Source organism: Rhamphochromis longiceps, linkage group LG3 (assembly GCF_057381845.1).
Source record: "Rhamphochromis longiceps isolate RC_006_pf linkage group LG3, R_longiceps_female_GT1.1, whole genome shotgun sequence".
In the NCBI taxonomy this organism is placed as follows: domain Eukaryota; kingdom Metazoa; phylum Chordata; class Actinopteri; order Cichliformes; family Cichlidae; genus Rhamphochromis; species Rhamphochromis longiceps.
This window is the reverse complement of record NC_140559.1, coordinates 43,087,375-43,113,619: the sequence shown is the minus strand read 5'-3', so window position 1 is coordinate 43,113,619 and position 26,245 is coordinate 43,087,375. Positions and strand designations below refer to the sequence as shown.

General features: G+C 39.4%; 1 protein-coding gene and 1 pseudogene across 1 annotated transcript; both read right to left on the bottom strand.

Moving 5' to 3' along the window:
* Window positions 1-26,245, bottom strand: part of LOC146674905 (basement membrane-specific heparan sulfate proteoglycan core protein-like) — a 75,176-nt pseudogene that overhangs the window by 4,380 nt on the left and 44,551 nt on the right.
* On the bottom strand, window positions 4,317-12,319 carry LOC146674908 (peroxidasin-like). The gene is made up of 7 exons (XM_085385295.1): window positions 12,271-12,319; window positions 12,015-12,047; window positions 9,455-9,508; window positions 8,769-9,035; window positions 7,221-7,487; window positions 4,378-4,644; window positions 4,317-4,324 (listed from the first exon to the last, which is right to left on the bottom strand). Exons 1-7 carry the CDS (start codon window positions 12,305-12,307, stop codon window positions 4,317-4,319), a joined length of 933 nt encoding a protein of 310 aa, XP_085241421.1. The 5' UTR covers window positions 12,308-12,319.

Here is a 26,245-nt window from a genome sequence, read left to right as displayed (position 1 = left end):
CAAGTGACAACATTTCAGTGCTTAGATGTTCAGTTACAGTAGGTTCATCATGTGGACCATCAACACTTCGTGTTGGCAGCACTTGCATTTTTGTTAGAAGGCCGAGGGTCCATGGAGTAAATAAATGCATCATGTTACTATTCTATATGGAGATTGTTGACTCTGTTATCTATTATGGTATCACTACATGTTTTGGCAAACTTTCTGTCAAACTCAGATCCCAAATTCAAAATTTGATTAAGAGGACTGGAAATATAGTTGGGATGCTCCCTTTATCCTCCCTCCAGGAGTCAAACTATGAAATTATTTAATGGTTAAAGTTGAAATTGTAAATGTTTGTATGTTTGTTTTATTTTACACGACGTGTTTCCCTATTCCTTTATTCTGAAAGGGAGAATATATAAAATATTGTCTGCAAATTTTGACAAACTTGATTATAAAAAGATCGAGTGAAATGAGACCAACAATCAAGAATATTTTGATGCTTTGGTGCCTGTCTGAAAATGATCATTGATCATTGTTGTTTGTTTTGCCACATAGAATTACTTCACATAGAGCACAGCTGGGACAATGTTCATGTGACGTCTAAATCATTCAGATCCAAGAAGTAAATGTATAATAACATACTCTGTACAGTGATGTTGACTGCACTGCTGAACTCTCCTGATCCAGACTCACACCAGTACACTCCAGTATCTGACTTTGATGTGTGGATGTTACATGTGGATCCAGTCATTCTCCTACAGTCAGAGAGTCGGCCGTCCTCAGAGAACTTTATCACTCTCCACTCAGTGAAGTTTCCCTCACAGGTCAGTGAGACAGAGTCAGAGGTGAAGTGTTGCACTCTGTCAGGACTCACTGTGAGAGACGCTGCTGAATGAACATCTGGAAACAACATGCAGTGAAGAGACAAAGCTCACAGATGTTAGGATTCAAAAGATCACAGTGAAAAAAATAGTTCTTGCTAAACCCACCATAACTGCAAATAAATCTATGAATAAAATTTGTTAATACAGATTTAAATGTTGTGACTCCTGCAGCTGGAAAGATTTCACTGAACCATCTGGGTCTCTCAGTAATAATCTCACAGCATCATTAGAAGCTACATTAGAAGTTTCTATAAACCTGCTTTCCTACAGTTTGTCCACAGCGTGCATGTTTGTTGTTGCACAAGCAAATATCTTCATCATCTGTCATGTAATAAGATGTCTGACATTTGTGACCTTACTACAAACAGTCAGATCATTATCAGACAGTTTAACATCAGCAGATCTTAAATGTTTATTGTCTTTGCTTCTACAAATCATGACAGCACTTTTATGGGCATCATGTCTGATATCATTTTTCACAGCAAAAGCACAACAACATGAGGACTAAAGACCACGAGATCATCTGTGTACATAATGTGCTTCACAGGAGTCCTGCCAGCTTTACAGACTTTCTAATCATCACCATGAAGATTAAAAAGACCTGGAGACAAAATTCATTCTTGTTTAACTCGGTGAGAAACAAACAAGGAGGAATTTGAATAACAACAGAAGTGTCTGACTGAAGCTCAGTTTACTTGAATGTAGTGAGAAAGGATGAGATTCACTTTAATGCTTATGAGGAAACTTAAATAAAATCATTTAATGCAATTTAATTGTAATTGGACATCAGATTTCAATGTCAGCATGCCGCTGCAAGAAAAATAATGGGGAATTAAAGTGATGACATAATTTATTAGAGAGAAACAAACTGACCTGCAGACCAGACAAACTTTGGTCGACTGTGATCAGTGTGATACTCTGGGTCTCCTCTTCCAGCTCTGCACACATATCCTGCTGTGTGTGTCTGTCCATGAATGATGTAGGAGTCCTGTGCAGTCCCACTGCCATCAGGTAGCAGCTCATAACTGGAGGATTCCTCTGATAGATCAGGAACAGCTTTATACCAGTAGAAGCTCCATCCTGCAGACGGATGTTCAACCTCACAGTTCAGAGTTACTGAGGCTCCAGGACTCAGCCATGATGGAGACACAGTGAGGACAGGACGGGGTTTATCTGTTCAACAAAGATTTTCTCTCAGTGAACATGTAGTACAGTCTCTGAACAGTGAGCTCAGTTTATACAAAGAATAATAATCTCAGTCTATATGAACAGAAACACATTTTACAAAGTGTTCAAACAGCTTAACCCTTGTATGGTGTTCGGGTCTGTGAGACCCGTGTTCAGTTTTTTTCAAAAGAAAAATTAAACAATTAATTATTTTTTCACGTGTAAATGTGTTGTGTCTTTCCACTCACTCCACTTGATTATAACTGATTTATTTATAACATTTTATATAAAAGAAAAACGAGAAGCACATTAATTCATAAATGTGATCTAACAAAGGTAAAGGGAAAAAATTAACCATGTTTGCTGTTCATATGTCTTGTAATTGGGATGAAGTAAACATCTGTTGAGTAATTTAACATAAAATTGTTTGATAGTGTTAATTTGGAAAGCCAAAACTCTAGCGGGTCCACCAGACCCATGAACACTGGCTGAGTAACAAAAATACGAACACCACACAAGGGTTAAAGCAAATATGACTTACTGTCAGAAACTGTCAGTGTGACTGAATCACTCCACTCTGTTGTTTCATGCTGTGAACTTTTCATTCTGCCCTTACAGCGATAGTTTCCACTGATCAATGATGAAGCAGAAATAATCCTGTATTCATTTTGATTTGGAGGTTTTCTGATGCTGTTTGCTTCCCACTCATAATCCCACTCAGTGTCTCCTCCATGGATCTCACATCTGACAGTGATCGTCTCTCCTCTGTATATCTCAGACCAGTTTGGATGCAGAGTCACAACAGGCCTGTTTGACACTGTTAATGTTCAAGAAAGTACAATAAAAACACGTGAATGACAAAAGGTACAATTACCATCAGATGTAGTGCTTTGTGGGAAGTTCAAGTTTGAACTCACCAGTTGTGTCAATCCTGACTGACTGACTGTCCTCTGTGTAGTAAACTGGTTCTCCTCTTCCTCCTCTGCACCAGTAGAGTCCTCCCTCTGAGACACTGATTTGTTCATTTCTCGCAGGTTCAGAAGATTTCCCATCTCTGTACCAGTAGTATTTCCATCCAGATGATGATGATGATGATGATGATGATGATGGTGATGATGATGATGGGCTCACAGAGCAGGTCAGGGTCACACTGCCCCCTACTGGAACAGCTGTGTTATCAGCTCTCAGTTCAGCCTTTGGTTTGGCTGCAGTTCAGTTTAGAACAAGAACATAAAAGTAAAAATGACTGAATCAGAACAATTTAAACATGGAAACATGTGAATGATCAAATATCACAAAACTTTATTGGTGAAGCTATTATTGGTGAAGCTATAACAAAGTGTGTGACACAAAATACTGAAATACTGTTTTGATCTGCACAGCAATTTTTTTTTTAAATTTACTTCAGTGTATTTAAAATTAATTAATAAATGCATAGTTCATTTACTCTCATTAATTTGAAGCATGACTTAGTTAATTCATCTGTAATGAGAAAGTAACCCAGGTTAATATGATCTGATTGTACTTAGCATGCTATGTCCTTGTGTTCTTTACTAAATCTGCTGTTGAAGCCTCTGATAGCTAAGATGAGACCTAGTAAGTGTGTTTTATATTCTTTTGCTGTGGAAGCTGACATTTCCTGTCGATGTGCACAGATGTGTCAGAATGGGTTTTAAAAGACACATCGATGGTTTGGAGGAAGTAATTACTGAAGCTAACTCAGAAAGATCAATTAGAGAAAAAACTCTAAATAAATATCAATGGTACTGAAAGTAGCTGCACATAATGTTTTGTCTGTGAGATGATTATGAGTAATTTCTATACTCATTAAATATCATTAGCCTAAATTAATAACATACCAGCACAGACCAGCGTCAAACAAAATGAGGCCATATTGTCGTCTGAAGTTCAGAGTTCATTAAGTGAAAAATATCCAGTGTGTGTTTGTCATGAGACCAGACTCTTTAACTAAAACCTGAAACCTCTAAGATCATTTCAACAATAGACAACATGCTAAAAACAACTGAAGTAACTGCATCATATGTTGGTGCAACAGGGAGTAATAAAAATAAAAATAACACAAATACAGAAGAGAAAATATTGGATGTAACTTGTTCTTAGTGGATGTGGTGGAGCAGCTGAAGCAGGTTCAGCATTTGTTCTGCACCTCATGTATTAGAGCTGCACAGCAGAGAAGTTACTCTGATATGTTTTGTTCTCTTCACTGTGAATAAAAAGCTGCTTTTCAAAATATGTTACTGAGCAGCACAAATGAAACAGCTACAAAGCTGCAAGAACAACAGATTCTTACTAATGTTGATAAAACAGATCTCCAACTTACATGATACAGTCAGTGTGATGATATCACTCCACTCTGTTAACATATAGTCCCTTCTGCCCCGGCAGCTGTATCCTCCACTGTCAGACTCAGTAGCTCTGATGATTCTGTATTCATTGGATGTATGACCTGTGTTTACCTGGCCTCGTCTCCATTCATACGTCCACTGAGCTCCTTCACCTCCCTGAATCTCACAGCTGACAGTGACTGTCTCACCGCTGTATATCTGAGTCCAGGATGGCTGCAGGGTCACAGTGGGCTTATTGGGAACTGTTCACATAAGAATGATCCAGTTAGGAAAAGAGACACAGAAAAACTCTGCTGTTTATAACATAAGAGTAGAGTCACTGCAAAACAGCTGATTCACAGACAAACAGTTTGAAGACTCAACATCAAAACAAAGTCACAATAATATTATTTATTGCTTTTAAACTGTAACACAACACTTTTTGTAAAATGTATCAGTATTTACTTTGTACAGTTATCTTTTATTTATATTCTTTATAAATAAATTTATTATTTACAAAAAGTTACTGATTTTTTTTAATGAGTTGTCTTAAGTCTGATTTACTTTCACAAAGATGCGATCTTTGAGGTGTATAAACAAATCAGTGTGGATAAACAAGAAAACACTTTAGATTAAATCTAGAAACAGGATGAGGAGAGACTTTTTTTTAAATCCCAGGATTAGTTAGGCTCTTGAAGAAGTTACTCTGTCAAGGCCGATCCTTAATCTCACAATCTTAAAGTAGACACAACAAAACTGAAGTTCTTCTATTTTTCTATTTCCATCTCTCCAAGTAATCCTGCTGTCAGAAAGAGAAACAGAAGAACAGACTAGTCCCCAAAGACAGGACGTGACAGTAATGACAACTTTATACAAAACTTTTCAAACTCAAAATTTCACAACTCTTTATAGGAGCAGAAGAATAAATAAACAAAAGTGACAAATGTAGAAAAACAGCAACACAGTTCAAAGAACATTAACATGTTGAGTAAAACTGGAGAATTCGTCTCATGGATATATTACTTAAACGAATTAAAAGGACGTGACTGACTCCATGTCAGACTCAAGGCCATGAAGCACCTTAAAAGCAAATAATTAAATCCTGAAATCAGTTTGAAAACATGCTGGGAGCCAGTGTAACAGTGGGACAGGTGTAATCCCATGTGATGTGATTCGATGTGATGTGATGTGTTTGAGTTGGTCTGCAGTCATTCATCTGATTGTTTGCTGAGACTGTTTCAGTGATTTAGGTGTGAAAAATCAAAGCATGTAAAATGGTTTCCTGTCTTTAAATGTTTTAAAATGATTCATAACTTATGTTGCAATTAATCCAGAAATATTTTTGTTATTGTCTTGAGATTTTCCAGCAGAGAAGCAGCTGATGGCAGCATGTGTTCAGCATGTGTCCAGCATGTGTTCCGCATGTGTTCAGCGTGTGTTCAGCATGTGTTCAGCATGTGTCCAGCATGTGTTCAGCATGTGTCCAGCGTGTGTTCAGCGTGTGTTTAGCGTGTGTTCAGCGTGTGTTCAGCATGTGTCCAGCATGTGTTCAGCGTGTGTTCAGCATGTGTTCAGCATGTGTTCAGCGTGTGTTTAGCGTGTGTTCAGCATGTGTCCAGCATGTGTCCAGCGTGTGTTCAGCATGTGTTCAGCATGTGTCCAGCATGTGTTCAGCGTGTGTTTAGCGTGTGTTCAGCGTGTGTTCAGCATGTGTCCAGTATGTGTTCAGCGTGTGTTTAGCGTGTGTTCCGCATGTGTTCAGCGTGTGTTCAGCATGTGTTCATCATGTGTCCAGCATGTGTCCAGCGTGTGTTCAGCATGTGTTCAGCATGTGTCCAGCATGTGTTCAGCGTGTGTTCAGCGTGTGTTCAGCATGTGTCCAGCATGTGTCCAGCATGTGTTCAGCGTGTGTTCAGCATGTGTTCATCATGTGTCCAGCATGTGTCCAGCGTGTGTTCAGCATGTGTTCAGCATGTGTCCAGCATGTGTTCAGCATGTGTTCAGCGTGTGTTCAGCATGTGTTCAGCATGTGTTCAGCATGTGTCCAGCGTGTGTTCAGCATGTGTTCAGCATGTGTCCAGCATGTGTTCAGCGTGTGTTCAGCGTGTGTTTAGCGTGTGTCCAGCATGTGTCCAGCGTGTGTTCAGCATGTGTTCAGCATGTGTCCAGCATGTGTTCAGCGTGTGTTCAGCGTGTGTTCAGCATGTGTCCAGCATGTGTTCAGCGTGTGTTTAGCGTGTGTTCAGCGTGTGTTCAGCTGAGGAGATTCAATGGCAACATTTAAAGTTTCTCCTGAGTTTAACTGAAAAACATTAGCTCACATTCAGTTTTGAAACAGTGATGAAAACTCTGCGTTTGCAGCCACAGACACAAGGCAGCTGGGACAATGACAATTGCATTTATTTTTTTCATGTTACAAACACCCCACAAGCTTGTGGGGATAGGTTAATTGGATGATCCAAATTGCCACTAGGTGTGAATGTGCGAGTGAATGTGAGTGTGAATGGTTGTCTGTCCCTATGTGTTAGCCCTGCGACAGACTGGCGACCTGTCCAGGGTGTACCCCGCCTTTCGCCCTATGACAGCTGGGATAGGCTCCAGCGCCCCCCGCGACCCTGAAAAGGATAAGCGGAAGCGAATGGATGGATGGCTGGATGTTACAAACACTTTTTTTTTTCTTTTCCGGATGTTTGACTCTGAATGACGACTGAATATTTTTATAAAGGAAAAACTGTTTTACATGACTTTGGATACTAAACTAAAAAAAAAACCTGCAGTACTGTTTAAAGTATTTTGTTGTGTTTTGGGAATTAAAATGAGTGAAATATGTCCAACTTACCTGTTACTTTCAATGTGGTGATGTCACTCCACTCTGTCCAGGAAGAGCTTCTTCTGCCCCAACAGCTGTATCCTCCACCATCAGACTCCGCAACGCTGCTGATTCTGTATTCACTGGATGTTGGAGGTGTGTTTACCTTAGCTGGTCTCCATTCATACGTCCACTGAGCTCCTTCATTTCCCTGAATCTCACATCTGACAGTGACTGTCTCACCGCTGTATATCTGAGTCTTGGATGGCTGCAGGGTCAGAGCGGGCTTAGGAGGAGCTGTTAAAAAAATATCATTAACAAACTTAAATATAAAATCATTATTAAAGTTGTCCCAGTTTTTATTGCTCTTGTTAATGGTAGTCATAATTTTGCATGCTGTAGACAATATGAGTTGAAAATCAGCAATAAAAAAGTTTTGTTGTGTTAATTATTACTAAAAGACATAAATGCATGACTGCATTTCTTTTGTGATATGAGGACATTGGCTGATATTCAGTTTGAGCCTCACAAAGACAGTCATTAAGAGAACTCAACATGCCAGGGTCACATGTAATTTTACAATCCAAGTCCAAACTTTTCTGAACCAGTGGATTTAGCACTAGACTTTTTTTAATAAGCAGGAATGTAAACATGTGACAGGAAACAGTTTAAAACATCAAGCACATGGGCTCAACAAAGTTTACTAAAAACTTCATCAGCAGCAGATCAAGGTACCTCTCAGTGATTTTCATGAACTGAACTGTAAACAAATGATCCACATATGGACCTGTTCTACATTACAGGTTCTTCTGAGGTATTCTGACACTCGTGAACACCTGTGGTGGGTGTGGTTTGGAGCTCAGCTGCAGGTTCAGGGGACAGAGTCAGGAGTGGGTGGCAGAAACTGCTGATCCCAGCCGCACTAATAACCTTTTCCCTTATTTTAGTAGCTGCTGGGGTCTGGAGGAGGAGAGTCAGACTGAGACTGAGAGTCAGAGTGGAGCAGAATGGAGGGAAGTGTGTGTGTGTGTGTGTGTGTGTGTGTGTGTGTGTGTGTGTGTGTGTGTGTGTGTGTGTGTGTGTGTGTGTGTGTGTGTGTGTGTGTAAACAACAGAGATAAAAAGTGAGCACAGGATCTAAAAGCTCTCCCCTTGTGTGTGTGTGTGTGTGTGTGTGTGTTTGGGCGTGTCGTACTGAGGAAACATGTCAGAGTGCTATAAACCATTAGTTTTTCATTCATTTATAAATGTATTCATTAACATCAATCAGTGGAAAGAATCCAAGTAAAACCTGTTGTGAGAAAGGCTTACATAGCAGATCAGTCTCTGATACAATTATATTGTATTTTTAGGCCAAACTTGAAGAGAAATTAATGTAAAAATGCTAAAAACAAAAGAACTGATGGAACTGCAGCAATAAATCCACATGTGGAAATCTTTTTTCCTTCCAAGTGTTTCAATGTGAGTACTTATGATATGAATCTAAAAAACAGTATAATTGAAAGACAGTATTTTGTTGTGTCTTTGGATGAAACATTATGCAGTGTAAATTAAAATGTGTGAAATATGTCCAACTTACCTGTTACTTTCAATGTGGTGATGTCACTCCACTCTGTCCAGGAAGAGTTTCTTCTGCCCCGACAGCTGTATCCTCCACTGTCAGACTCAGTAGCGCTGCTGATTCTGTATTCATTGGATGTTGGAGGTGTGTTTACCTCAGCTGGTCTCCATTCATACGTCCACTGAGCTCCTTCACCTCCATGAATCTCACATCTGACAGTGACTGTCTCACCGCTGTATATCTGAGTCCAGGGTGGCTGCAGGGTCACAGTGGGCTTAGGAGGAGCTGATCAAATAAAACATAGCATGAGTAGACTGATAATTTGACTTAAAAAATCAACAATAAAAGTTGTTTTTATACTTTTTAAATGTTTTATACATTTATGAACATATAATCCATTACTTGTCAGTTAGCTGTTGTTTGCTAACAATGCTGTTAAACCTCCAGTGGTGGATTCAGAGCTGGAGATTTAAAGATAAACGCAGAAAACTGCTGCTATGAGTAAACATACGAGCAGTTTGAGAAAGGCTAACATAGCAGACCAGTCTCTCCTAAAATGAGGACAATCATTTATTATTGTTTTACACTGCTTTTGTTAGTATTTTGTTCTGTTTTTGGATGAATTGTGCAATACAAATAAAATAAGTGAGGAGATGCGTTTAACTTGTATCCCTGAATCTTATATCTGACAGTGACTTTCTCACCTCTGTATATCTGAGTCGTGGATGGTTGGAGGGTCACAGTGGGCTCAGGAGGAGCTGATCAAATAAAAATATATCATTACAAAACGATCCTGGTTTTATTGCTCTTGTTAATTGTAATTATATTTTTGTGTCCTGGTAAAAATTTGACTAAAAATCAACAATAAAAAGTTTAGTTTTTACCAAACAGATTAAATGATATTTAGACTCTACCAGCAGAGTGACTGAACACAACCAGGTGTGCACAAATCTAAACTGTGACACTGAACATCAACGCATAAACACACAATATCATGTAAACAACCTCAGTTTTATAGTCAAATATCACACAATTTACTTATTTCCAGAGGTGGGAAGTAACGAAGTACAAATACTTTGTTACTGTACATAAGCTATCTGTACTTTACTTGAGTATTTATGTTGACATTGTGTTTTTCATAGTGTGAAGCATGCTGCAAAACAAACTGAGGTAGAATCACTGTGTTATTTAAGGCTGCATGAAAATCCTCTACAGATTAGTGCAGGATAAACAGGTTAGTTTGCTGTACTGTGATGGATTTAAAGGAAAGACCAGTGTGTGACTGGTGCACAGTGACAGTCCAATATAAAGTCAGTATAAACAGTGTACTGTGAGTGTAGAGACGAGGACAACTCATGAAACGTCTGCTTACATCAGACTGAATTCAGGTGGATAAATCTGTAAAGAGCAGCAAGTCAGCTGATCACAGCTCATACATTAAGAAAATCTACTGGAGCTCTCAATAGAAAATAGCCTGAGCCATTAAAAACTGATTTTAGGGTTTTCCACACGCTGAATCCCACTTTAAACTCTTGTCCATTCTCTTCCGCTTATCCTTATCAGGGTCGCAGGAGGCTATAGACTATCCCAGCTATCATAGAGCGAGAGGCAGGGTACACCCTGGACAGGTCGCCAGTCTGTTGCAGGGCTAAGACAGAGACACAGACAAACATTCACACTCCCACTTATTTAAAATAATCAATTCACTTAACCCCACTAAGTGCATGTCTTTAGACTGTGGGAGGAAGCCGGAGTATCTGGTATTTCCTTTCATTTTTATCCATGTAGCTTTGTACAAGGATTTTGAGAACTCCAAGAGTTAATACAAAAGCGTACACTGAGGTAAGCAGCACACATGCCAATATCAGTGAGATACACTGCACTACTCACACAAATCATCATCTTCTTGTAAATCTGTGCTGTAAACTGTTCAGATAAACATCCATGAAAAGAGAATTAGTCTGTATGAAGGCAGCACACTCTTAATATGATCATTTTAAACACTCTGTGTTCCTCCGACACTGCCTCGTTTAAGTTTTGGACAAAATGGATTCTGGGATATTGCATTTCGTCATTTCGAGCTGATTGGAGACCAGAACAGCCAATCAGATTTTTTTTGCATCCAAGTCTGTGATTGGCTGGTTTTGTGGCACAAATATAACGGTGTACAGAAAGAGTTGAGCGCGCACGGGCAGAAATGTTGAGAGCGCGAGCAACACATTGCGAGCGAGCGCAAGTGCAAAAACTGAGCGAGAGGGGCTGCTGTTGTGTGTGTGTGTGGATAATAGCAAACACTGAGATACATTTTTTGCACGTAGCAATGAATTTTGTTCACTCAAATTTAGTTTTTCTTCACTCAAAATAAATTTCTCCTAAAAATGCAACACAAGTTTTTTTTACGTGCGCTCAATCTTTTTTTTTGATCGGTCAGAATAGTGGCACAAAAATAACGCCATATAAAACCGACTGACAACTGATTCCATAAATATACAAGATGGTGATGAGGAAACACACGGAGAAGACAGCTGAGGGGAATAAACATAATGACACAATACAGGAAGCAAAACTGAACACAGGATGGGACACTGTCAAAGTAAAACAGGAAACACTGAGACCTACACCTGAGACACACGGACTTGACAACAACAGTGATAAACAAACAGGGAGGCAATAGCAGAGACACAAGGACAGGAACAGATTTACAGTATTTAACTGTTTTTCTACGTGATGAAGAAAAAGCTGCTGTGAGAAAGAGAGAAACCTGTCGGCACCACCCTTTGACTTAAATTGTAAGAAACAAATGTGTAAAAATAGAAAGAAACTTCTGGCAGCTCATCATTATTATATCTATACTATATTTCTATAGTAGATGCTGAAAAATAGAAACATTTCTGTTTACCTGCACTTTAATCATTTGCTGTTTTACCTGTTTGGTAGTTGTTGAAATGGTTTGGCCTGTACCACTAAACTTGCTGTCTTCAGAACGTCTGCCCCCCTTCTTTCTTTCACATAATGGTATGATCCCAGCCTGTCTTTGCATGCGATTGGTCACATGGTGCGCCCATCAAAGCACGGATTCGTAGCAGGGCTGAAGATTCAGCTCCCACATACCGAGGGTCCATTAATAACTGGCTCGCAGGCCGGAAATAATTGTATCGAGGGCCGAATGTGGCCCGTGGACCGTAGGTTTGACACCCCTGATTTCGAGCATTGTAGGAGATAACAGCTACATATATGAACTGGAGTAAAAACAGTGTTTCTTACCTTCAGCGTTTCCACAGATGACTGTACTGAGCACTAAAATAATGAATAAAAACTCATCAGATATTATACCTCAGAGTAAAGTTTTTTTTAAAGGCTTTACTCTGATTATTGATTATTGTAAATTTAGGGATGAACAATAATCACCAAATTTCTCCTGTTTGCTAAACAAGCTCTAAACAGTGACTCACTAATTCTCAGAGATCAGAAACATTTTCATTAATCGCTGCCGTTCAAACAACGTCAGACGTGTACTTACAGAAAAAGCCCATCATGCAGAGCAAAGAGAGCCCCATCGTCACATCCAGCCTGCTGCACTCTGATCCTCAGATAATCACAAACAGTTTTACTTTGCAGAAAAAAAGAGAAGTTGTGTTTTGTTTGGGTGTGACAGAGTTTTTCTACAGGTTCTTCTTCTGATTGGTCTCTCTGTGCTTCCTTCCCTTTTGGACACAAAGCTCAAACAGCTCCTGTAGCTTTGACCGCAGCAGTTTTGTGACATGTTTTCCATCGCTTTAAGTCATATCTTACCAGGTCTTTTTTTACTCTGACAGCGTCCCCTGGATCATTATCATTCTGCAATGTTACTTGCATCATGATAAAGTCTTTTTAATGATTTTTTTATATTTTGATTCTTTATCGGAGGAATTATGTGGAAATTCTTCTTTCATGCTGCATAAAAACAGAAAACAGATTTTATCTGACTCTTAGCTGAAACATCATCATGCAGTGCTATAATAAAAATGACCTTTGACCTCAGATCTGTGAATCTTTTCACCTTGTGGTTAAATTCTATGATTGGCTGACACCCAAACAGAGTAAATGACTCACTGTGTGGTTGAACTGAAACTAAAGACCTGTATGTTTCACAAATTAAATTAACAAAGACAACAAATAAATGTATCTTCTATTGGCACATCAAAGTGAATGTTACATGTTACCAACAAAGACTATGTAATTCTCTCCAGAGTCACATGCAGACGAGGTGACCTTTACTAAAGCTTACTGAAGCTGATCATTTCAGGCCCCAATAGTAACAAATGAAGAAAACTGAGTTACAGATAACTGATCACTGGAACACAGAGACTCTGGGTCATCACAAAAACATCCATATGGTCTCTATCAAGGTCACAAAAGTTTCAACTTACAACATAAATGAGAATAACATCCTGTATGATTCTACAGAAGTTCAGTCTGTTTAGCTATGTGTAGACTGATATGTCAGATGATATTATGGTGTCCCTACAATACGAGTGAATAAACTCTTAAACATTATCAACACTTATTCATTATTTTCAGTTTTACTGTGGATTGTAATTATTTATTAAAAACTAAAAATCATTTGCAGAAGGTCAAAAACAGAGGAGAGATGTCAGGAGGTTTTTATTGTGTATCTAAAGGCATTTTAGTAATTATTCCTTAAATCATTTATTTTTATATTTTTACTCATGTTGCCATAGTAACTCTAAACTTGAATGCATATTGAGTAAATACACAAAGCACTGAAACAAACCCCATGTTGCTTCATTGTGTTAAATGTTTCAATTTGGTCATGACCAAACTTCCAGTTCCTCTTTACACATCCTGAGGTTTGATAGCAAGAATAAGACATTATCACATAGCACAGAGCCAAAGTGTTTTCAGGAGACATTGAGATTCATTCTGTGGGCTGATGGAGAAAAACATGAGATCACTGAGGGTCTTTAAGTGCAGATAAGCCTGCAGCTGCGTGCAAACTTTCATTCATACTTCACAGAAATACTGACACAGGGTGAAGGGTTTTAGAACGGTGGGTTGATGCAGGTTTGTGCATGTGCCCAGAGCCCTGGGGCTCTGTCCTCAGCTCGTACTGGGGTGGCCAACCTCTGACAGGATCAGCTGCCGGTTGGTTTTTAGGTGATCTTTCTTTTTGGCTCCTTGTTGCTTCTGCTGGTGTGGACACGTGTTTGTTTTTGGGTCTCCTGGATCTTTCTCTGTTTTCTCTGTTGTGTGTCTGTGAAGGTTCTCAGTCATCCAGGTCATCGTAGTCTAAGGAGCTTGCAAAGAAAAGCGTCTGGACTTCTTTAAGTTGCTTGAAGACGTTTCACCTCTCATCCGAGAAGCTTCTTCAGTTCTAAGGTCAAATGGTGGGGAGTCCCACCATTTGACTCTCTGTTGTGGTTTTGCACCCTCATGATCACGTATGTTTTATCTCGCACACACACACACACACACACACACACACACACACACACATACATGAGGTCATTGATGTTTGTTTAAGTGCAGAGATGGTGCAGATAGACTTGCAGCTATTTGCAAACTTGCGGTTTCAAAAATGTTAACACAATATTTTCCATCAGCCACGTCTCTTTAAAAAGTGATCCTTCCTGTCATGGTCTGATCTAAAGGTCCGAGTTTAAAACACCAGTAAATACTTTGTGCAAATAATTGTGGTCTCAGTCACTGCAGTTTCAAATCTTACTGCATGTTAATTTAGTAAAACAAGCTCCTCATTAAAGTCAAAAAGGACAAGAAAGCACTTGATTAAAAAGCTCCTTCCTTATATATGCTGACGTAAAACAAAATATCAGCTACACAAAATACTGCTGTCTGAAACATGCTGCATTTCCTCTTTCCTGCATGGCACAGATAAAAATGAGGCCTTTCAATAGATTAAAAATAAAATGTGGCAGAGTATAGAGTATCCTTAATTTCATTGTACATGTACGATGAGAATAAAGGGCTATTCTATTGGCAGTGTGAAGAGGGAAGGAATGAGGATTTGACCCAAAATGCAGACTCTTAGAAAAGGTTAACTTAAACCCAGCTGTATTGCTGGAATACAAAAAAAAATGCAAAACTACAAAAAAAATTATTTGAAACTAAACGGCAGGCAGAACACACAGCTGTACGATGAGGGAGACCGCGATGCAGGACAGAGAGAGATGCAGGCATAAATACACACAAGAACAAACAAGGGAACAAACCACAGGAGGGAATCGTAGCTAAGAGGAGCTAAGGAAGCACAGCTGGACACAATTTAAACTGAACATGATGCACAAAGCACAAGTGACTATGAAAGTAAAACAGGAAGTGTGCACAACGCACATTGAGACACAGGCTGTGTCCAAATTCAGGGGTAGCATTCGTCGATGGCTGCATTTGTAGGCAATTATGTCACAGCGACGCGACGAAGGCTGTCCAAATTTGAAGAGTCCTCCAAATGCGGCGAGAAATGCGTCCTTCATTTCCCCAGATTTGAAGGATGTGTTGGCTGTATCGTTCGTGGCCCAACATATCCCAGGATTCATTTTGGATTTCAGGATTTCAGTTTGATATGTTTTAGGGAACAAAGACCAAATGGCTTAATTTCTTAAAATGAGAGGAGAAAACGATCACCTCTTCACTGGGGTGAAGAATTCGGCCACTGTGGCATGGAGGTACAAGAATAAATCAATTTGCACATCATATTCATATCAGTACGGTTTTATTAACCCTCATACTGTACAGAACCGGTGATGTCCAGACGGTATTCCTCTTGTGTTCTGCTGTGAAAACTTTAGGGATTAACATACTTGCCATGTTTTTCTCTCTTCTCTTATTTTTTGTGTGTGATCAGGACAATTCTGGAGAAGATGGGCCTGCATGGGAAAGTCACCCGCATGCAGGCTAGAAGAAATGGGATAACTGAAGGGTGGCTGGCCTCTCCCTTAGAGATAGGGTGAGAAGTTCATCCATTTGGGAGGGGCTCTGAGTAGAGCCGCTGCTGCTCCACATCGAAAGGAGCCAGTTGAGGTGGTTCGGGCATCTGACAAGGATGCCTCCTGGGCGAGGTTTTCCGGGCATGTCCCACTGGGAGGAGGCGCTGGGGCAGACCCAGGACACGCTGGAGAGATTATATCTCTCGGCTGGCCTGGGAACGCCTTGGTGTTCCCCCGGATAAGCTGGAGGAGGTGGCTGGGGAGAGGGAGGTCTGGGCTTCTCTGCTTGGGCTGCTGCCCCCGCAACCCGGCCCCGGATAAGCGGAAAAACATGGATGGATGGATGGATGGACAAACAATAACAATAAAACAAGAATATTTATAATACATCAACAAAAATAAAGCCTGGGATCCTCCTGGTTTAAAATACGGTCCACGACTGGGACACTCAGGTTAATCCTGCAGTACAAGGGTCTGCTCTGGTTAAGGAAAAGGTGGAGAACAACAAACAGTTTTAGTAGAAAGGTATGATTTTATTTATTTTATGACATCAAAGCATTATTGTGATTATCAAGCTTAAGTCAAATATACTAATAGGCTGTGAAAAGACTTAAAATTTATACACTTCATTTGTGTAACTAACTGTTAGGTTTTATGTTGGCACAAACGGCAATTATACTGCAGCTAGCAAAAGCATGAAGCACCAGGCAGAACTCTTTGTGTGATCTTGTGCACGAGGAAGATGACCGAGACGAGCGCTGTTCCTGGAGCCCCAGTCCCTCTCAGTCAGCTCCCCCGTAGCACTGCTCTTTATTGTGGTTACATGAATATGCATAGATTCATTAACATATGACGTCTCACACAGGCATGCATGTGCTCAAATAATACCATCTGTGTGTATGTGTGTGTGTGTGTGTGTGGGGGGGGGGGGGGGGGGGGGGGGGTACATGGATGTGTGTGTGTATGTGGATGAAAATATGACCCAAAGCTGGTGCTAGGAGCCCAGCTGACCACCTAAGCAAAAGGCACTCATACTTATATAAGTATATATATAAGTATAGTAAGTAAGTATATACTTATACTAAACAGATACAGAGTAGGTGTCCTCCTATAATATAAATCAGAAAGAGAAGGTACGACCTCTCTCATGACCTTAGGATGTGTGTGTATGCCAGAGCACTGTGGAACGCACACAGAGCCTTTGCAGACTACTAAGGATGAGACAATCTATCAATATGTAATCGATTATATACCTCTAAGCATATATGATTATATGTTTCCAAGCATAAATGACAATCCAACAATATAACTCTGACACTAAGCTTTTTTGTGAACTCAGAAATAATCATGTTTTCAGCTTTGTCACATTTTTACAGCCCATCTATGCACATAAATAAGTTACAGGATCAAATGAATAACAGAAAATAAATGGAAATAGAAAATGTTCTTCTATAAGTTTCAAAGAGATTTAGTTTACATATTTTATATAATACAGTGAATGTGTACCGGAATGACCGGCAATCATTCAGTCACTGGAATTATGAAAAATGCTAAGTAATTCCTAAATGCATGTAGATTAAAGACAATTATTTTACCTGGATATCACTGTCTCTGACGAGCCTAAGGTACAAAACATGCCGGCGACGACGATAAAGTTTTTCAAGCTCCTAGAGAATTAAAAAATGTACAAAAAACTGAGCGACATTTCTGAGTCCTTTTCAAAGTTTTCGCGCTGCGGTGCTAGCGACCGGAAAAATGCAGAATTAAGTGCGGACTTGAACAAAGGCTAGAAGACTGTCCAGTTTCACAGCCGTTTGCTTTCAGCCTACCGGCTGCTGGGGTGGACACGTGATTGTTTGGTCTCCTGGATCAAACTCCTGGGGTGCATTGTTGCTGTTTCTCACTCTCATGATCAAGTATGTTTCGTGACACACACACACACACACACACACACTAGGTAAGAAAACTAAGACGACCTAAGAACATAAACAGAGGGATAACAACTATACAGGGCAGAATCACGACCTCTGAATATTAAATAACCCAAAACTATAAAGTCCAAACCCAAAACGCTGGGTGCAAACCCAGGATCACGACTATATTTATATATCAACAACAGCCTTTGACACACATGTAGGCAACGTGGCTGCTTAGAAGAACAAAGATGTCATTCTGTAATGCCATGTTTGTAGTTTGATCTCATATTATCACTGCATGATCTTACTTGTTGAATAAAAATATCACTGTACATTTTTGTAGAGTTGAATATAGTAAAAACAATTTTTTAGGGTTTAAAAAGTTTTAATTTATCAAAACATAAACAATATTTTCCATTTTCATAGTCTTCAGTGAGACAGCTTCAGAGCGTAAACAGGTCAAAAACAAGCTTTGGTGCTCAGCAGCTCTAAAAGTGTTTAAGTTGTTGACTTTGACTGTTCTCTCTGTATTCTGACACATGATGGCAGAGCCGCATAAAAAAGTGCTGCCAAGTAAAAAAGCAGTAAAAGAGTCACAGACACAGAAAAAGCTCTTCAAAATTCACCAGTGACTCAGTTCATTTCAAAACACTTTATTAAACTGAATTATTGCAGAGACAAAACAAGACAAACAATCAGCGTAATAACAAAAAGCTGTGAAGGGCTTTTTTTCTAACTCTGTCTGTTTCACATTTTCGTTGCCTAATTGTAACGTCCACTCTTACCAGTACCAGTTTATACAGAGATCAAATTAGTACTGAGCAGGATTGAGTTCAGTTTATTGATGCGGCCCTCCACAACAGGCCCAGTTTCTCATGTGGCCCCTCAGGAAAATGAATTGCCCACCCTGCTTCAGAGGGTCTCTGTGCCACAGCAGACTCCTGACCCAGAATCACACTTACAGTAAGTCATCGTCTTCAAAAGCAACCGAATGATCTGTGAGGTCAAGCTGCTCAGTTATTATTCATTTCTGGCTCTTTTCCACAGTGTTACCCCAGCAGGTGGCAGATGACCGCCCCTCTCTGAGCCTGGTTCTGTCAAAAGTTTCTTCCTGTTAAAAAATAGTTTTTCATTCTCACTGTCACCAACTGCTCACTCATAGTCGTCTGATTTGGAGTGTTTCTCTGTATTGTTGTACAGTCCTTACAGTATAAAGCCCCTGGAGGCGACTGTGGTTATGATTTTGCACCTTATAATAAAAATTGTCAACTTTTATTTATATAGAACCAAATTACAGCAACAGACAGTTAAACTGAATTGAACTGAATTACTTGACAGTTGTGTGCGCTGTCTGAGGACAGTCACTGTGTTTGTAAGTAGCCGTGTTCATTTTGTCACATGTTCTTTCTACTTTCTCCTCTTTGGATTTTAAACAATTTGTTGAGCACTAATGTGCACATGAAGCCCATTAGTGCTTTGAGTGCTCCAAGCGGGTAAAAAAGCGCCTCCGTCCAGTGAAAGAGCGCTGCCTGCTGCCGCTCAAAGAGGTCAGAGTCCGCTGGGTCCACAACGCAGGGTCATGTTATTCTGTCAGGGGTGTCGAGTGTGGATGCGAGGAAAGGAGGACCCAAACGCTGGACTCACAGGTAGGTGAAGGCTGGTGTTTATTATGACGAGCAGATGAGCTGAACATAAGATGACTGGCTGAACTGAAATGACTGGCTTAACTGAACACACGTGCAGAGTAGACAACATTAACATCAATGACACGACAAAGACCAGGATGAAACTGAGGACTTAAGTACACTGGCTAATGATGATGATTAGGGACCGGTGAGAACACAGCTGAACATAATGAAACAGGAAGTAGAGCTAATGACACTGAGACAGAGGGCTGGCACGGTGAAGCGGAAAACATGAATGTGGAACATAAACTGAACATGAACTGAAAACACCAGGTGAACCACCCAGGAACCCTGACACAGTCTTGACTTTAGACAACTGAGCAGAAGATGATTGAATCTGAACAGAAGAGGAGAAAATCAGATGTCTGAGACAAAGTTTGAGCAGAAAACTGAGAATAAATTATTCTGAAAGACAGTTTAGAAACTCAACAGAAGAGAAATATTTTATTTAACTGCAATGCAGCCTGTGAACTGAGATGAACTTCGATTCAAAGCAACTGAGCAGCAACTTGGCAACTGAACAAGAGCAAATTAATGTCTATATGAAACTGACAGACAGTTTGGCAACAGAACAGAAAACAAGTGATTCTCAACAACTGAGCAACAATTTGGCAAATCAACAAAACAGAAATGACTGTAAATTTTTAATCTGAGCAGAAGAAAAGCTGCTCTGGAAACATGAGCAATAGTTTGACAGGTGAACAGAAAGAGCTTGAAACTCAGCAAACACGAGGCAGTTTGATACCAGAACAAAAGAGAAATGTCTCCCAAGAACAGCAACAACTTCAAGTCTGTGAATGTAAAGTGAGTGTAATCTCTAAGACTTGGAACTGCAGATTAGAATATTTTGATGAACATGAAACCATCAGAAATGTTTACATGAACCAAATCAGTAAAAGTGGAAGATGGAGGATGGCAAACATGCAAAAGAAAAATCAATACTGAGCAGAAGTATTGTTGTGTGAAAATGTCACATCAGGTGTTCAGCATTAAAGGGGACATGAAACACTACATGTAAAAAAAGGCTAATTTACATCATGGAGCCCAGCTCTCAAAAACTGACACAGATGTAACTCTGACTGTGAAGCTGGATTTAAGAAATAACTGCTTAAAGCTATAAAAACACATGTATCGCCATATTCTGTCAGTACAGAGCATGACTCCACCAGGTCAGTTGGCTACTTTCAGTCAAAAGACTCACATTAGGTTGTGTTAGGTAACTAATAACAGAACCAATAACTCGAGCAAAATTAGGACAGTAAAACATCAGTTTAATGGGGTCACTGGCTGCACCTCGTGCCTGTCCCATCTGTGGCTTCCTGTTGGAGAACAATAAAGTTTATTATAAAAACATCGTCTGCCCTCGATGTAAAGTGAAGTTCTGTTCTGTGTGTTTGAGTCTTTACAGAGAGTGTAACGTTAACTGTACCTTATTGACTGTTTAGGAAGTGCGACCCTCAGACGCACCTCTGTACCTGTGTGGAGGAGGAAATCATCCTCATTTACTTTCATTGATTTAAACATGTGGTCTCTGATATACACATGGTATCATTTGTTGTGTGTTCTGTATTGTAAAGATTTTTTTTGTGCAAAAATGTGAAAATGAAATGAAATGTGTTTTCTTCTTCTCAGAGCAGGTGATACAGAGCTGAGTGTGGAGCTGGAGAAAAAGCTTTATGTGTAAAACTGATTACAAAGTAGCTGTTAGTCAGCCAGCAGGTGATAAAAGCATCCAGGAAGCTCAGACTTTGTATCCAGTGTCTCTGTACATTATGTGCTTCTGTGAGGTGGAGAGCTAACAAACCAAACACTGCATGGGACTGTTGTGACTGTACCTGCATCCCATCTTCATTGTAGTAAGCAGCGCTCTCCTCTGGTGTGTCGTGTTGGCCTGTGAAGATGATCAAATTCATCCACAAATGAAAAAAAAACATGTTTTTAAAGGATGTTTGTTTTATTTTTAAACTGCACGCGTTTTATGTACTCACTCTTTCTTCTAAGATCTTTAAACTCAATAAGAGAGGAGGCGACGTTTTCATATTCATCTGCTCCTGAAATGTTCATAATTTTATTTACAGGATTGTAAAAACATTGAATTAGTTTCATTAAATCAAAAACAAGATTCATCTCTAACTGTTCTGTGCTTTTCAGCACATATACTGTACCATTTCTGTTTGTCACTTGTGTGACTGATTCATAGACGTCAGCAGTACCTAAAGAAAAAAACAAGCCAGGCTCACATTAATCATTTTATTAGTTAGACTAAAGATCAGAGCAAACACAGAAACTCTGTGTGAGTCAAAACCAGGACTGTAAGATCTTTAAATGTTCTTTAAAAAACTGCTGAACACAAACTGAACCTGACAAATGTTCGTGTTAATGGAGGTTTAATAAAAGTCAATATTAATAATGATAATAAAGACTGTTTTTCAATGCTGACCATGTTGAAGAGAGCCGTACACATGAGTTTCATTCTGGTTGACTCCATGATTTGTGGAGGAGCCCGGACTGTGACTCTCAGACTGGATCGACCTAAAACAGGAAATAAACACAATAAACTCAAAAGTAACTGATGTTTGTTTAAAATAATAATAAAAAGTATTTTACCAACCTGGTGAAACAGGAATCTGTGAAAGAGACAAATGTTATTACACATGTTTGTCATGTATAAATTGTTCCACTGATATTTAGTGTCATGAGATCAGAATACATGTATATGAGTGAATAATTAAAGTGTATGTAGCAAATAAACTCTCTAATACAGCATGAAAAGAAGAGGCTCTTACACTTGGACTGTCTGCAGCGATACAACAAGAGCAGGAGAATAATAATGAGAGAGACTCCACAAACCAGTCCAACCATCAACCACACAGGAGATGAAGAGCTGTCAGCTCCAGACACAGCTGCTGAAATGACTAATAATAATTAAGTAATAATAAAGTATAATACTTATTATTATACTGCATATTTCAGTTCTCACAAAATAGATCCAGGTGACTTCAAGCATTAAACAGACAATCTAATGTTTCTTCTCAAGCATGAAAATCATTAAAATCCATCAAATGTTTTGATCCTGCTCACCTTTAACTGACATCCAGCTCTGTGCTGACTCTCTTCCTGAGTACTGACACTTGTAGAAACCTTCATCAGACTTTGACACTGCAGAGATCTTCAGCTCCCCTCGGGTATCATTTTGAATAAGTTTGTCATTGTGATAGAAAAACACATTGGAAAGTATTTTTTGTGTTCTCAAACTGCAGCTCAGACTAACAGAAGCTCCCTCAGTCACAGGATGAACAGGACTCACCAGGATAGAAACATCATCTGTGAAACAATCACACACAATTGTTTCAGTCAGACCAGCTGATGCACACTTTTAGGAAAAGCTGACATGCAAGCTTCAGGGAGATTTTCACAGAAGCGACTCTGTGAAACAGATGATCGACTTGAATCCAGGTAAGAAAGAAATGCATGTAGTAAATGAAGTAGAATGGCTGATCCTTTTATTTTGCAAGCTCATAATGTGATCTAACAGAGACTCACTTAGTAACTGATCTAAGGGTTGTGAATAGAATGAAATAAAAATAACTGCATTAAAAAACTTAAGTACCAAGAAGGCCTGTGGGCCTGATGCTGTTACATTTGCTGATGAGCTGACTCCAGCTTGGAGTCCTGTTGATATCAGCTTCATCCTCACTATATAGAAAAAGGCTGCAATCAGCATAATAATGATCACAGACGTGCAGCAGTAACATCAGTAGTAATGAAATCCTTTGAATGCATTATGGTTGAGCACTGAATGGAAAGTACAATTTGAATATAATTACTTTAACTCACTTGATTTTAAAGCATTTAGAAAACCCCTCAGCTTATGCACGATTGTTATTTATGATCTAAGATCAGCGTTTAATACCACAAACACTTATACACTGTTAAATAACATGAAAGTGGATCCCTATATAATCAGATGGTTGTTTGGCTATTTTCATTAAAAAAACAACAGGAAGTTAAAGTCAGTTCTGCTCGTTCACACATACAATTTATAAGAACAAGAGTCTCACAGGGCTGTGTGAGATCTCCTGTTCTTTTCACATTTTATTTTAAAAATTGTGGAAATCAGAAGGGATTGTGCAGTGGTATAAGAAACACACCTTTGTGTTAAATATAAAGAAAAATAATCGTCATATTTATAACGATCATTGATGAAAGATCTATTGGAGATCTCAGCTTGGTTTCAATGACTGGAGAGAAGTTTGAACAAGTGACAACATTTCAGTGTTTAGTCTTCCCTGCAGGAGTCAAATTATTATCAATACAATTGCTGAATCATTATGGGTGAAATTGTGGGTGAGTGTTTGCATTTTTGTTTGTTTTTTGCATGATGTGTTTCCCTAAGTTACTCTGAATGGAGACAATAAAAGTTTATCTAATGTGATGACAGAGATGTTGAGCTTTTTAGAGTTTCATTCTGATGGAGAAAATATAAAATACTCATTTAATTAGAGAACAAAAACCAAGAATATTGTTTGAAGCTTTGGAGCCTAAAATCATCTGAAATTCTCATTTTTGTTTGTGTTGCCACATAGAATTACTTCACATAGAGCAAAGCTGGGACAAATGTTCATGTGACGTCTAAATCACTCAGATCCAAGAAGTAAATGTATAATAACATACTCTGTACAGTGATGTTGACTGCACTGCTGAACTCTCCTGATCCAGACTCACACCAGTACACTGCAGTATCTGACTTTGATGTGTTGATGTCACATGTGGATCCAGTCATTCTCCAACAGTCAGAGAGTCGGCCGTCCTCAGAGAACTTCCTCACTCTCCACTCAGTGAAGTTTCCCTCACAGGTCAGTGAGACAGAGTCAGAGGTGAAGTGTTGCACTCTGTCAGGACTCACTGTGAGAGACGCTGCATGAACATCTGGAAACAACATGCAGTGAAGAGACAAAGCTCACAGATGTTAGGATTCACAATATCACAGAGAAAAAATAGTTCTTGCTAAACCCAACATAACTGCAAATAAATCTATGAATGAGATTTGTTAATACAGATTTAAATGTTGTGACTCCTGTAGCTGGAAAGATTTCACTGAACCATCTGGGTCTCTCAGTAATAATCTCACAGCATCATTAGAAGCTACATTAGAAGTTTCTATAAACCTGCTTTCCTACAGTTTGTCCACAGCGTGCATGTTTGTTGTTGCACAAGCAAAGATCTTCACCATCTGTCATGTAATAAGATGTCTGACATTTGTGACCTTATTACAAACAGTCAGATCATTATCAGACAGTTTAACATCAGCAGATCTTTAATGTTTGTTCTCTTTGCTTCTACAAATCATGACAGCACTTTTATGGGCATCATGTCTGATATCATTTTTCACAGCAAAAGCACAACAACATGAGGACTAAAGACCACGAGATCATCTGTGTACATAATGTGCTTCAGAGGAGTCCTGCCAGCTTTACAGACTTTCTAATCATCACCATGAAGATTAAAAAGACCTGGAGACAAAATTCATTCTTGTTTAACTCGGTGAGAAACAAACAAGGAGGAATTTGAATAACAACAGAAGTGTCTGACTGAAGCTCAGTTTACTTGAATGTAGTGAGAAAGGATGAGATTCAATTTAATGCTTATGAGGAAACTTAAATAAAATCATTTAATGCAATTTAATTGTAATTGGACATCAGATTTCAATGTCAGCATGCCGCTGCAAGAAAAATAATGGGGAATTAAAGTGATGACATAATTTATTAGAGAGAAACAAACTGACCTGCAGACCAGACAAACTTTGGTTGACTGTGATCAGTGTGATACTCTGGGTCTCCTCTTCCAGCTCTGCACACATATCCTGCTGTGTGTGTCTGTCCATGAATGATGTAGGAGTCCTGTGCAGTCCCACTGCCATCAGGTAGCAGCTCATAACTGGAGGATTTCTCTGATAGATCAGGAACAGCTTTATACCAGTAGAAGCTCCATCCTGCAGACGGATGTTCAACCTCACAGTTCAGAGTTACTGAGGCTCCAGGACTCAGCCATGATGGAGACACAGTGAGGACAGGACGGGGTTCATCTGTTCAAAAAAGATTTTCTCTCAGTGAACATGTAGTACAGTCTCTGAACAGTGAGCTCAGTTTATACAAAGAATAATAATCTCAGTGTCATGGTCCTGGGTCTTTTGACCCAGCGTTTTAAGTTTGAGTTTATTTTGTTCATTAGGTTATCTAAGTTCATTTGGTTATTAGACTCCTTGTGTTTTCTTCCCCTGTATTTAAGCTTCCCCTCACCCTTCGTGTTTCATGCTGCGTGTCTTATGTTATCAAGTTTGTATTATTATGCCTAAGTGTTTCTAGTTATTATTTTCCCCTCGTGTTTCCAACCATGTTAAATCTCCCCTGCTCTTCATGCGTTTCATGTCTGTGTCTTACGTTGTCAAGTTCGGGTTGTCATGTCTGTCTCATTATGTTTCCTGTTTTATTGTGAAGAGGTCTGGTGTTCTGTGTTCATCATGTTCAGTTTTACTCTCCCACTGTGACGTCATTATGTTCATGTGTGCCAGCTGTTTCCTCATGTGTCTCCACTTCCCCTAATCACCTCCTGTGTATTTAAGTCCTCTGTTTTCAGTGTGTGATTGTCAGGTCGTCTGTTGTCCACGCCATGTTTCCTATGCCATGCTTCCAAGTTTCTTGTCTAGGTTTTTCTTATTGTTTGTTTAGATTTCCCAGTTTAGGTTTGTGTTAATTTTGCTTCAGTTTGCCTTGCCCTTTGTTTGTACCTTTTTTACCAGCCATATTAAACGGCTCGCTTTTTGTTAACATTAAAGTTTTGTTCCCTGTTCCTTGGAGTCTGCATTTTGGGTCCTTTTTCAATTCATACAGTCTGCCCTCGCCAGACTGTGACAGAACGACCTGACCAGAATGGACCCAGCAGACATCTTT

Excerpts from the sequence above, each read along its gene's own strand:
- LOC146674908 (XM_085385295.1), bottom strand. The coding sequence starts at position 12,307 with ATGGGGCTCTCTTTGCTCTGCATGATGGGCTTTTTCT. Across the intron at positions 12,048-12,270 it reads CTGCATGATGGGCTTTTTCT|TGCTCAGTACAGTCATCTGT; the intron begins GTAAGTACACGT and ends TCATTATTTTAG. Across the intron at positions 7,488-8,768 it reads CACCACATTGAAAGTAACAG|CTCCTCCTAAGCCCGCTCTG; the intron begins GTAAGTTGGACA and ends TTTTTTTAACAG.